Source organism: Elephas maximus, chromosome 9, assembly GCF_024166365.1.
Source record: "Elephas maximus indicus isolate mEleMax1 chromosome 9, mEleMax1 primary haplotype, whole genome shotgun sequence".
NCBI classification, from domain to species: domain Eukaryota; kingdom Metazoa; phylum Chordata; class Mammalia; order Proboscidea; family Elephantidae; genus Elephas; species Elephas maximus.
In genome coordinates this window covers 10,075,971-10,089,945 of record NC_064827.1, presented here as the reverse complement: position 1 = coordinate 10,089,945, position 13,975 = coordinate 10,075,971, and the positions used below count along the sequence as shown (strand labels likewise).

At 42.8% G+C, this 13,975-nt stretch overlaps 1 protein-coding gene across 3 annotated transcripts in view; it reads left to right on the top strand.

Annotated features, from left to right (window-relative positions):
* DOCK8 (dedicator of cytokinesis 8) overlaps positions 1-13,975 on the top strand; it is a 214,857-nt gene that overhangs the window by 66,668 nt on the left and 134,214 nt on the right. For all 3 annotated transcript variants that reach the window (XM_049896144.1, XM_049896142.1, XM_049896143.1), the window contains 2 exons: positions 10-185; positions 4,781-4,852. In XM_049896144.1, the coding sequence (XP_049752101.1) occupies positions 58-185; positions 4,781-4,852 (200 nt within the window). In that variant the 5' untranslated portion in view covers positions 10-57. The remainder of the gene's footprint in view (positions 1-9; positions 186-4,780; positions 4,853-13,975) is intronic.

Here is a 13,975-nt window from a genome sequence, read left to right as displayed (position 1 = left end):
CATGCCCAGCCTCAGTTTTACGACCCAGTAGAGCCCGTGGACTTTGAAGGACTTCTGATGACCCACTTGAACAGCCTGGATCTGGAGCTGACCCAGGAGCTGGGGGACTTCACCGATGACGACCTAGATGTGGTGTTCACGCCGAAGGAATGCAGGACCCTGCAGCCCTCTTTGCCGGAGGAAGGGTGAGTTGTTTTCTTAAAATGTGGTCAGGATGGGGGCTGTCATGGTTGTCATGAGTAAAGGAGTCATTAGCCGCAGTCAAGTCAGCCCCTGACTTATGGTGACCCCATGCAACAATGGACAAAATGCTGCCTGGTCCTGTGCCATCCCCATGATCGGTTGGGGATCAGACCATGGGTGATTTTCAGAGGTAGATTGCCAGGCCTTTCTTCCTAGTCCATCTTAGTCTAGAAGCTCCACTGAAACTTGTTCAACATTCTAGCAACACCCAAGCCTCCACTGACAAATGGGTGGTGACTGCACGTGATATTGGCCAGAAATCGAACCCTGGTTTCCCATATAGAAGGGGACAATTCTACCAGGTCTGCTTTTAAAAGTAAACAAAATTGTTGCTGTTAGTTGCCGTCCAGTTGATTCCGACTCCTGGTTACCCCGTGTGTGCAGAATAGAACTGCTCCATAGGGTTTTCAAGGCTGTGACCTTCCAGAAGCGGATCACCAGACCTGTCTTCTAGGTCCCCCTGGGTGGGTTTGAACTGCCAACCTTTCAGTTAGTAGTCAGGGACTCCAAACAAAATTACTCAGATCCATTGAGATACGCGGATATGGTCCTGTTATCTAGATGTAGGTAGTTTTTAAAACTGGTTTGACCAGAGACTTTGAAAGCCATATGGGGACTAAGCCAGTTAAAGGGCCCCAGTATCGCAAATGCAGCTCTCGAGGGTAGGCTATGGAGCCATGCTGCCTGGGCCCGTCACCAGCACCTGACTTTGGGCGAGTCACTTGACCTCCCAAGACCTCAGTTTCTCCATTTGTTATAGTATCAAGGTTTTTAATAATGATCATTGAAATGCCGACATCCAGAAGCATTTTAATTGTTTGCAAATAAGAGACTGGATCAAGCTGTAAACAGAAGTTGGACACACATTGAGCATCCACTGTGAGCTGGGCACTCAGTTAAAAGACGAACAAGGCGAAGTCCTGGTTCTTGAGGAAAGTTTTGTCAGATGTTCACAGGTGTTCACAGGTGTGGGCACCAGCTGTTGGGACCAAGCAAGGGAATTATATCTAAACAAAATTCTGTTGCTTCCATAGGGTAAAACTCAATGTCTTTCTGGAGGTCTACTGGTTAAGAGCTCAGCTGCTAACCAAAAGGTTGACAATTCGAATCCACCAGCCGCTGCTTAGAAACCCTATGGGGCAGTTCTACTCTGTTCTGTAGGGTCACTATTAGTCAGAATTGACTTGACAGCAATGGATTTGGTTTTGTTTTTTGGTAGGGTGAACTTTTAAGGAGTCCTGGTAGTGCAGTGGTTAAGCACTCAGCTGCTAACTGAAAGGTCGACAGTTTGAACCCACCAGCCCCTCTTGGGGGGAAAGATGTGACAGACTGCTTCCATAAAGATTACAGCCTTGGAAACCCTATGGGGCAGTTCTGCTCTGTCCTGTAGTGTTGCAATGAGTCAGAATCGGCTTGACAGCAACGGGTTTGGTTTCGGTTTAGTTAGGGCGAACTTCTATTTGCATTCATTTTATAAACAAAATTAAGACTTACATCCTCTTGGACATTTTCATTCTTCTTGTCTTCCCCAAAAAGTCCCAGAAAGGAGATCGTGAAACACAGCCCTACCCTTATTGCTCTGAGATAGTCTACTTCTACTTTGGATTTGCTTCTTCATACTTTAAGGTTGGATGACAGTGATTTGGTCTTAGGATGGCCTTTTCCTTGCTCATTCAGACAGCTGTCATTCACCAGTAGGGAACTTTTCATGATGAAGGTGCTGACCTTTTATGCTCAGTTCTAACAGTTTGCAAATACTTCCCCCCCGCCAAAAAAAAAAACCATGGTCATCCTTGGGAACCGTTTTTCTCTGTTGTTGGCCCATTTATTCAGGCATGACTTTAGTATACCAAGAACCAAACCCATGATCATGGAGTCAGTTCTGACTCATGGCAACCCTGTAGGACAGAGCAGAACTTCCCCATGGGGTTTCCAAGACAGAAATCTTTACGGAAGCAGACTGCTGCATCTTTCTCTCATGGAGCGACTGCTGGGTTCGAACCGCCCACCTTTTGGTTAGCAGCTGAGAGCTTAACCACTGTGCCACCAAGGCTTCTGCGATGTCAGCACAGATAAAGTCTATTATTTTCACCCACAGTAGGGAATCATTTAATTTTTATTTCTTTGCATACAAATGTGTGGTTAGCTGTCTTCAAAGGAGATCAGAATCTTGGGAAAATCCTTTAAAAAATACAATAAATTTAGATGTAGGGGGATATTTTTTGAAATTTGAAAGAGGAGGTACTTTTTTTCTTTAGCCTTGGTTTTAGAGTTTAATATTATCCTGCCACCAGAATTTATAGCTAACACATTATCTCTCTGGTGACTTTAAAACAACCTTGGCTGCTGTAACCATTACCAAGAAGTCCGTTGTATAATTAAAGCACAGGAAGGTGCCGTTTCATTACCTGAGCAAGCAACAGGGGACTCCTACTGAGTACCCTGTACCTGGGCCAGAACCTTATGTCCAGCTTCCATAGCGCAGTGGTTAAAACCATGAACTCCAGAGCCCAACTCCCTGGGTTCAAAGCCCTGCTCTACCACTTACTAGCTGTATGACCTTGGGCATCTTGTACTTCTGCAAAATGAGAATAATAATAGTGCCTACCAAAGAAGGCTGATTGAGCATTAATTGAATTCATACATATAAGATGATTAGATCAGCGCCTAAACCAAAAAACCAAACCCATTGCCATCAAGTTGATTCTGACTCATAGCCACCCTATAGGACAGAGTAGAACTGTCCCATAGGGTTTCCAAGGAGTGGCTGGTGGATTTGAACTGCTGACCTTTTGGTTAGCAGCTGAGCTCTTAACCACTGCACCAGCAGGGCTAGATCAGTGCTTATCCATTGCCATCGAGTCGTTCTGACTCATAGTAACCCTACAGAACAGGGTAGAACTGCCCCATAGGGTTTCCAAGGAGCAGCTGGTGGGTTCACTAGCGCATAGTAAATGGTACGTGTGAGCTGCCAATATTACCACTTTCCATTGAGTGATTCCGACTTTGAGCAACCCCACGTGTGTCAGAGTAGAACTCTGCTCCACCGGGTTTTCAGTGGCTGATTTTTCTGAAGTAGATTGCCAGGGCTTTCTTTAGAGTTGGGCTGTAGATGGACTCAAATCTCCAACCTCTTGGGTTGCAGCTGAGTGCGTTAACTGTCTGCACCCCCCAGGGACTGTACACTACCACATACATGGATTTTCTTATGTGCCAGGCTCTCTCCTAAGCCCTTCACACACTAATTTATTTAATCCTCAACACAACTCTCTAAGGTAGGCAGTCTACTATTAATATCACTGCATTAAGATGGAGAAACTGAGGCACAGAAAGGCTGAGTGGCTCACGTAAGGTCCCCCAGTTGGTAGGTGATGGAGCTGGGCTTTGGGCAGTCCAGGCCCAGAGGCCACCTCGTTAACCTCTACAACGTCTTATCTAATGCTATTAGCAGTCCCACAGGCGGGTTCTGCTCTTATCCCCATTTTACAAACGAGAAAATGAAGACCTGTAGCAAGCGTTTAGACCTATTTAAGTCTAGTACCAACACAATTACAAGTAACGGTAAAAAGCTTTTCTGTTGTTGTGGGCCATCAGGTCGAACTGCCCCACAGGGTTTCCTAGGCTGTAACCTTTATGGGAGCAGATCACCAGGTCTTTCTCCTGTGGGGCCGCTGGTGGGTTCGAACCACCAACCTTTGGTTAGCAGCCCAGAGTTTAACCACTATGCCACAAAGGCTCCTGTAAAAAGCTTTGCTACCGGGGGAAATTAGTTACTTCCAATTTCTGGACTCGGAAACAGTGAAAGTACCTCTCATGCATGCTCGCATCTGAACAGGTATGACACGAACTACCTGATTTAGTAATCACCAGCCGAAGCCAGTGCCAGCCAACTCCTCAAAGCCTAAGACAGCTAGACTTCTTCATGGCTTCCCAAAAGTAGAATATGCATGTCCTAACAAGGTTACCCACGAGCAAAAAATATTTCCAAATTGCCCCCGTGGGAGATATGTATTTATACTCACTTCCTTTGCCTTGTATTGGATTATGGCAGGTTCTACATGTCTTGTGTCAGAATGCCTCAAGGGACGGTTGTATTTAACACGATTGTCTATAATAAAGAAAACCCACAGAGCATAAAATGCCAACATGTTTGTCTCATTAAAGTAAATTTCTTGTTGCCTTGGAAATACTTCAGAGACTTGAAGTGAATGGAAAAGAACACCCTTTGCATTCTCGTTTGATACAGGTTTGAAATCATGCTGCCATCCTTGGGCATGGTAAGGATTGTTTTGCATTTTGGAGTCCCTGGGTTTTGCGAATGGTTAATGCCCTTGGCTGCTAACCAAAACGTTATAGGTTGGAGTCCACTCAGAGATGCCTCGGGAGAAAGGCCTGGCAATCTACTTCAAAAAAATCAGTCACTGGAAATCGTATAGGAGCATCTAACTCACATGGAGTCACTGTAAGTTGGAATTGACTCACTGGTGTTTTTTAGCTCAGTAGTAACATGTTGTTATTTCATTTTCCATCTCATTAGGGTTGAACTGGATCCTCATGTCAGAGACTGTGTTCAGACCTATACTCGGGAATGGCTAATTGTGAACCGGAAGTAAGTCATGTTTTAACATAAAGGAGTAGAGCCTTTTTGTTTTGTTTTTATTCTGATGCATTACGTAAGGGGGGAAAAATAAATGAATTGAAACTTGGCCTCAAATTCAAAAGTAACCTTTAAATTTGTGACCAAGAAATAGATTACTTGCTACCCTTCCAGTTAGAAGGGGCTTTCTCTCCTAGATTAGTGGAATGTTCTAGAACACTGTTCTCATCTGTTTCCTGCCTCCACACTACTGACCTGGATGGCATTTCCTCAAGAGAAACATCTGTTGTTGTTGTTATGTGCTGTCAAGTCGGTTCCAACCCCTAGCGACCCTACAGGACAGAGTAGAACTACTTCATAGGGTTTCCAAGGAGCGGCTGGTGGATTTGAACTGCTGACCTTTTGGTTAGCAGTCGAGCTCTTAACCAGTATGCCAATAAAATTCTCAGTCTGTAGGTGTGTATGTGCTGGGGGTTGCGTGGAGAGTGTCTAGAGAATGGCAAGCGCACCTCACTAGAGAAACCTCAGGGAGTCTTTGACCAGACCTGCATGGTTTGAAGAAACCCCACCCTTCAGAATTTCTGATCTCATTGGAGCTCTACACTCTAGTAAGAATTACTGTTCTATGGGATAAATGATGCTAATACAAAAGACTTTGGGGATTGGATCTTATCCAGCCCCTGCAAGTATTGTCATTGAATTTATGCTGAGTTTTTTTTTTTTTAGTAACGTCATTATGTATAGTGTTTTCAGTAGCCAAGAAAGAGAAAGCATAGCTTATAAACAGTAATTAAGAGAAGAGGACGTTAGATGGTAATCCATCATCTGTTTTCATGAGAATGGAGAACTGAATCAACCAGGCAGTCACATAAGATTCTGCTTTGCTGCTTATAAATAAAAGATTCTAGAACAAGTTGTTCTCAAGCTTTTAGCTGTTGTAGCTAGAGGTACTTTCTGGCTACTAAGGTTCTAAAAAAATCTGAGAAGGAACAATAAATAGAAAGGTCTGTTTTACTACATTTGGTTTTCACATTTATTTTCTGTTTGGGACACTGTACTTCTCCATTCCCCATGGCAATGCAAGTCCATTGGAATATTCTTCCTTCTCAGTCTTGCACACAAAAGAAAGAAAGAAAAGGTAGGAAGGAAGGAAGGAAAGAGGACTCTTTTTTTAGAATACCCATTGTAGAAATTTTAGAGATTATAGGAAACAAAAGAAGAAGACAAAATTCACTCAGTTTCCTCAGATAGATGACCACCACCAACATTTTGTACATAGGCTTTAAGCTGTGTTTCTTTGTATATGTATTTGTAAATCAGGTTGTAATACTATTTTGTTGCACGCTTTTTCAGTCTTCACATAAGTGATGATTTTCTCTCTTTGTTATTACCTATTTTCACAAATAAGGCGCCCATGTAAAGAACGCACCCATGAATATAACACGCATAACATGCCTAGGAAAATAACACGCAAGGGGGTTGTTCAGTCAGCAAAAAAGTATAACATGCGTGTTATTCATGTAAAATACAGTACATATTTTAAATGGTTGCATACTGTATTTGTACCAAAATGTATTTAACCATTTTTAATATTTAGGCGGTTACCTGTTTTTCATCATTTCAGTGTTATATCCAAATACTGCAACATCCTTTTAGCTACAAGGATACTATGTGCACATCTGCAACTTTTCCCTTTGCAATAAATTCCTATAAGAGAAATGTCTGTATCCGAGGGTTTGCACAGATTTAGGGATTTGGCAATAACGTATCAGAGAGGTTATTAACTATATCTGCTTGAGTCCTCAGGAATCTTAATAAAATTGCCAATTTCCTTTTTGTGAAAAAGGGTGACTTTCAGTATTGATTCGCATTTTCTTTGTTAGATTGGACTTTTTTTTTTTAGGGTTGTATTTTTTTTTTATTGTGCTTTAGATGAAGGTTTACAAAGCAAATTAGTTTCTCATTAAACAATTAATGCACATATTGTTTTGTGACATTGGTTGCCAACCCCATGACATGTCAACATTCTTGTCTTCTCGACCTTGGGTTCCCCATTACCAGCTTTCCTATCCTCTCCTGCCTTCTTGTTCTTGCCCCTGGTCTGGTATGGCCCTTTAGTCACATTTTGTTTTATGAGCCTGTCTAACCTTCGGCTGAAAGGTGAACCTCAAGAGTGACTTCGGTACTGAGTTAAAACGGTGGGAGATTGGAACTCTTATGCACTACTGGCAGGAATGTAAAATGGTGCAACCACTACGGAAAACAATATGGCGCCTCCTTAAAAAACTAGACATAGAAATACCATACGATCTTGCAATCTCACTCAATAGTTATTAGGGAAATGCAAATCAAAACTACAATGAGCTACCATTTCACACCTGCTAGGATGGCTATAATCAATCAATCAAGGGAAAAAAACAAGCATTTTTGAGGAGAAACTGTAACCCCTATAGTGCTGATAGGAATGCAAAATGGTTCAGCCACTGTCACAGTTCCTCAGAAAGTTAAATGTAGAATTATCATATGACCCAGCAATTCCCCTATTAGGTATATACTCAAAAGAATTGAAAGCAGGGACTCAGACACATCCTTTACACTGACGTTCACTGCAGCAGTATTCACAGTAGCCGAAAAGTGGAAACAATCCAAGTGTCCATCGACGGATGAATAAACAAGATGTGGTCCATCTTTACAATGGAATATTACTCATCCATAAAGAGAAATGAAGTCCCGATACATGCTATGACATGGGTAACTTTAAAAACATTAAGCTAAGTGAAATAAGTCAGACACAAAAGGACAGATATTATATGAGCCTATTTATATGAAATATCTGTAATGGGCAAATTCATATAGACATAAGCAGATGAGAGGTTACCAGGGGCTGAGGAGAGGAAAGAATAGGGAGTTATTACTTAATGGGTTCAGAGTTTCTGTTTGTGGTGATGAAGAAGGTTTGGAAATGGATAGCGGTGAACGTTGCACGACACTGTGAATGTAATTAATGTCACCAAATTGTACACTTCGAAGTGCTTGAAACAGCACATCTTATCTTACATATATTTTACCACAATAGAATTAAAAAAAAAAAAAAACTGACAATACCAAGTGCTGACAAGGTAATGGAGCAACTGGAACTCTCATCCATTCTGTTGGGAATACAAAATTGTAATGCTGCTTTAGAAAAAAAAAAAAATTGATTATTTCTCATAAAGTTAAATAGCACTTACCGTGTTGTTGTCCATTGCTGTCAAGTCAATTCTGACTCATAGCGACCCCATGTGACAGAGTAAAACTGCCCCATAGGGTTTTCTAGCCTGTAACCTTTACAGGAGCAGATTGCCAGGTCTATTCTCCCATGGAGCCACTGGATAGGTTTGAACTGCCAACTTTTCAGTTAGCAACCAAGTGCTTAATCATTGTTCCACCAGGGCTCTTTAAGCATAAAAAAAAAAAACAAACAAACCCAGTGCCATCGAGTCCTTAAGCATACTGCCCAGAAATCCCACTCCTAGTTATTTACCTGAGTGAAATAACAGGCAAGGTATGTCGATCAATGTTCACATAATAACCCGTATGCAAAGGTTTCCCAAACCAGAAACAGCCCAGAGTACTCGGGGAATGGATAAACAAACTGTGGTCCATCCATACAATGGAACACCACTCAGCAATAAAATGGAACCAGCTACCGATACGCACAACAACATGGATGACTCTCGTTGTGAATGAATAGCATTATGCTGAATGGAAAAAGAAGCCAGACGCAGAAGACCACGTATTGTGTGATTCCATGTATATGACATTCTGGAAAGGGCAGAGCTATATAGAGACAGAGCCTGGGGGTGGGGAGTTTGGGGGAGTGCTGGAACTGTATCTTGATTGGAGTGGTAGTGACGTCAAAAAAGACAGATTATAATTGTACCTCAAAAACAATGGATAGAAGTCTAGGCTAGTGCCTGGCATTAAGTAATGGCTCGTTAAGTGTAAAATCTATGCCTTTGCCATGGTTTATTATGCTATTTTATAGCATGGTGATTTTCCTGGAGCAGAAGCTGTTGTTAGTTGCCATCGAGTAGATTGTGACTCATGTTGACCCCATGTGTGCAGAGTAGAGCCTCTCCATAGGGTTTTCAAGGCTGTGACCTTCCAGAGGGAGATTGCCAGGCCTGTCTCCTGAGCTGCCTCTGGATGGATCCGAACTGCCAACCTTGAGGCTAATAGTCCAATGTTTAACCCTTTGCACCACCCAGGGAACCGGAGTAAATGGATTCAGACCCTGATTCCACTGCTTACTAGCTGTGTGATCTAAGGCAGATTATTTTTTTGTGCCTCAGTTTTCTCATCAGGAAAATAGGAATGAGAATAAAACCAACTCATGAGTTTTGTTATATCCAAAAAATAAATTAACATGTATGAAGTGTTTAGAGTATTTCCTGGCTTATGGTAATAACTTAATAAATATTAGCTACTATTTCTGCTGTTTATGAAATAGTATTAAAGAATACGGCTCAGTTGTTCCCGCCCAGTTGGCAAATTAATTTAGGCCGATTAATAAGACATCATATACGGAGGAAAAAAAATAAAGACGCAACTCAGTGTTACTGAAGTGTCTTCTAATTCAATGATTCAGAGTAGATTTTACATCAAGGGCACTATAGATTTATATAGCCATGGAATTAAAGATTTGGAAAATCATAAGACTTACACTTTAAGTCTTATCTAGTTTCAATTCAACCTATCCAACCTATTTTTTTTTTTTCCAAGTGAAATAAGATCTGAAGATTTCAGAAAAGGCCTTCGTGTTAGCATGTCAGAGGAATCAACCCAAAACTCTAACCCATATGCTTTAATGCTCCATGGAAAAATACCTCTGGTAATTTGTATAACTACTTTTCTCTGGAGCACCATGTTTAATGAAAGCCACCTTGCCTTTGATGAACATCTTTGTCATCCAGAACCAAGCGGTCAAAGACTGATATAGTTAGCTCTTTTATTCTTCCATTATCTCCTTGCTGTTACCGCATTTCTCTGTAATCTCTGGGGACAGGCTTTTATATTCTTGCTGGCTGTGATAATGGCTTTGGGTCCCACTTAGGGGGCAGAGGAGTTGAGTAATGGCTGCTTGCATTCCCTCCCACTCTCGTAATTCTACAAGGCATCTTTCACTCAAGTTTTATAATTGAGACTTTTAAATCAGACCAACAATGCTGCCCATGAAGGGTGGAGGCACGTTTTAGATTTTCTTGTTAACTTAATGGGGAAAGATTAAACGACAGAGAAACACAAAATACGTGATCTCCTTTTAGGGTATGTATTTCCTTCTTGAAATGTTTGCCTGTGTCACTTAGACTGGAGGGTTCATTGGATGAATTCCCTTCTCTCTTTATGTCCGTAGCATCAAGTTTGACGTCTGTGCTCTGCAAATTATGGTAATACTCTCTCCATGACTTTGGAACATGACCCTTGGTCTAATGAATAGAATGGTGTCATGATTGCTTGTGTATCTTGTCTTACTTCCATATAGTTGGATAACTTTGTGTGGATTGAAATTTGATGGCAAGCCTGTGGGTGACATTGCATATTTTAAGTATTATTTTCTCTGTCGTTTTCTCTAAATGAACCAAAGGCTGATTAACTTCAGGATGTACTGATGTCTTGGTGGAGGGCTGAACTCTTCAGTAATTAAACTCGTTTACATGCTGTTTATTCTTGGAGTATTATCCCCAGCGACAGTGAAACGTTTCATGAATGTTATGGGCAGCATCATAAACACCCGGAGGCTTTGTCTTTCATCCTGGGCGATTAAGCTAACTCCCCGGGAAGGTCAAGTTCAAGGAGAGCTGGGATATCAAGGAACGGGGTATCATCTGTTTTATGACTTCATCCTTTACTCCCAGTGAACTGGTAAACAATTAAAATTCAAACACATCAGTGCATATAATTCAGTTACTCCCAAAACACAATAAAAATGTCTCCCTGATCAAAAATTGCTTATTATGACAAACAGTTGTTTTGCTGGCTGTCAAGGTGCTTAGCGATTTGCTTTCTACAAGTCTGGAAAGCAAGCCAGGCTCATCCATCTCTGCAGTTATGAAGAGCCAACCAGCCGCGGACATCACTGAGTTGCTCTTGACCTGTTGTGCACACACCCACAGTCTCCACAAGTCCACGTCCATTAAGGTGCAGGTCAGACGCCGAAACTCCCAGGAAGCCTTCCCTGACCTGGCCATCAGTAATCGCCCTCTTCTCTGGATTTCCAAGCATATTGCTTGTATTTCTCTTAGAAGCGCTTGGCATACTGTACATTAAATTCTGATCACTTGTCTAAATGTTATCGCCCCTGCTAAATAGGTGACCTTTCTCAATGGAGTGTGACTTACTTAGGACAGGGACTCCATTAGACTCAGGATCCTTGTGTGTCCCCGTCTGTATCCTCTTCAGTACCTTATTTTCAGGAGATGCTCTATAAACATTTGTTGCGTGGGAGAATGAGTGAAACCAGGCTGGGATGCCTCCTTCTACCATCTGGGTTCTGATTTTCCAGCCCAGGCAGCCCTTCTAAATAGATGGTCTCTCCCTGGATGGTGCAAAGAGTCAACACACTGGGCTGCTAACCGAAAGGTTGGAAGTTCAAGTTCACCCAGAGGCACCTCAGAAGATAGGCCTGGCAATCTACTCCTGCAAAATCAGCCCATTGAAAACCCCGACACACACGGGGTCGCCATGAGTCGGAGTTGAATTGATAGCAACTGTTTTTTCACGTTGTTTGGGTTTCAACTTCCCATTCTGGGTCTCCTGGACTACCCCTCTCCCACCCCAGGCATGGATGGCTGCCCTGTTCAGATGCATCTTATGGCTTTAGGGCCCGTTTGTACAGGAAGGGAAGGGGAAAAGGAATATGACAGAATGGGAGGGGACAAGCAAAAAGAAGAAGAGGAACATGTATTATTTTCTCATCCTCACAAAGGCCCTTTGCAATGAGCAATGCTCTTCCCATTTCACACCTGAGGAAACTGTGTCTTGGAGAAATTAAGTAACTGTCTCTCCCACCACACCGCCTCTAAGGAGAATGCTCCCACAATATGTCTGGTCTCTGTGTTGTCCCCAAAGGTACAAGAATCTGAAGAAAAAAATGTTCTCCTGTGAAGCAATAGGTTATGTTCATTTCATGAGAGTAGCCTCTCCACCACTTGGCCTACTTCCCCATCTTTCTCTTGTCTGTGAAGAGGCTCGACAGGAACTTGGCCGTATTTGGCACAGATGCCAGGGTGGGGTAATAAGCCTCAGGCTCTTGTCACCAGGGGCACCCAGCCAGGGATGTCACTACCTACCACATTGTGGTTCCTGTTTTTGGTGGCTGGAAATTCTGAAATGAGTCATCTGCTGGCCCTTGTCCTCTCCTCCCAGCCAGCTCTACCCTGGCTGCCAGAGGGAGCTTTTGTGACCTTCTGAGATTTTAAATGGGGAAGTAGATGCTAAGCCTAGAGTGAGGAAGAGAAGTTTGCTCTGGTTTCAGACATACAGAGCTATGGAAGACACCAGTCTGAATGCTTTCTATAGCAAAAATCCTGAACCTGGTATATATGGAGGTTGAAAAAAAGCCTACTCCTGGCAGCCCGTGGCGACTCATGGTGACCCAGTGTGTCTCAGAGTAGAACTGTGTGCTCCATGAGGTCTTCAGTGGCTGATTTTCTGGAAGTGGATTACCAGGCCTTTCTTCCGAGACATTCCTGGGTAGACCCCAACCTCCAGCTTTTTGATTAGCACCCGAGCGTGTTTACTATTTACACCACCCAGGGGATTCCATACATAGGTTAGAGTGTGTATATTGTGAAGTGAACTTTTAATAATATCCTATAACTAATTTATTTAAAGGCCCGTTTATCCATGGCTTTAAGGCCCTTGTAAAGAACTCCAGAAGCACTCTAGGAAAACAGGAGACAAAAATGAAAGTGAGTGCTCATTTGTGTAAAACAGCAAAGGACAGAAGCCGAATAAATGACATGTCCCCAAAATGTGTGCATCCTTTGCCCAGAAAATTGAATTTTAAGTGTTTCAGATAGAGTGTATGAACTTCTTATGCGAACATCTTAAAACTGTGGGGAAGTCTTAGAAGCCACCTCAGGTCCCTGCCTCACCTGACAAAGAAACAGAGGTTCAGAGCAAAGTGACTAGAGGATGGGCACTGAACTTCAGGGAGGCAGATACATGTCTGCCTGTGTGCGTGTGTATATGCGTGTATGTGCACGTGTGTGTGTTTGCATACATGCATGTTACGGACGTGTATACACATGTGTGTGCATGTGTGGTTAACGTTCACCTGTAAATAAACACTCAAGTAAATAGGTGCGTTTCATGAGACGAAAAGTCAAGGTAAAGCAGATATGGTTCTGGTCGCTAAGCCCCCCACACAGCAGGCCTTTAGCGAGGCTCCTTCCCAGCTGGGACTTCTGGGGCCCGGATGAGTCTTCTGTGAAGAGGCATATGGCATTGAACATGCCTCAGTACTCCTTGGAGTATACAGACCCTAAAAAAGGCCAAGGGCAAATACCAAAGGCTGAAAATGGAATTTTAATTTGCTGTTTGCTTTAAATCTTAGAACTACTTAGTTCATTCCTCTGGGCATTATTTTCCCCCCCGTTAAAGTCAATTTTTCAGGAAAACTCATCTCTGACTCAGTGTATTGTCATTAAAAAAATAGTAAAACAGTTGCCTTTGAGACCAACTCACGGTGACCCCATGCGTGTCAGAGTAGAACTGTGCTCCAGAGGGTTTTCAATGACTGATTTTTTGGAAGCAGATCACCAGGCCTTTCTTCTGAGGTACCTCTGGGTGGGCTCCAACCTCCAACCTTTTGGTGAGCAGCTGAGCACATTAACTGTTTGTACCACCCAGGGACCACGACTCCACAGGTTTGGGTTAGGGCATTTCAGGTGGCCAGGAGACATTGAAAATGGCCAGCAGGAAACTGAAATTAGTCCCCAAGCTGTCTTGGCTCTCTTCCTGGCTGTTCCTGGTATCCTTTTACTAAAAACAAATTGCTTGTCTTCAAAGCACGATGATATCCAAGGAGAGAGTGCTGCTCTCCCTACAGGGGACACTTTGCCCGTTGCCGTCGAGTTGATTCTGACTCAT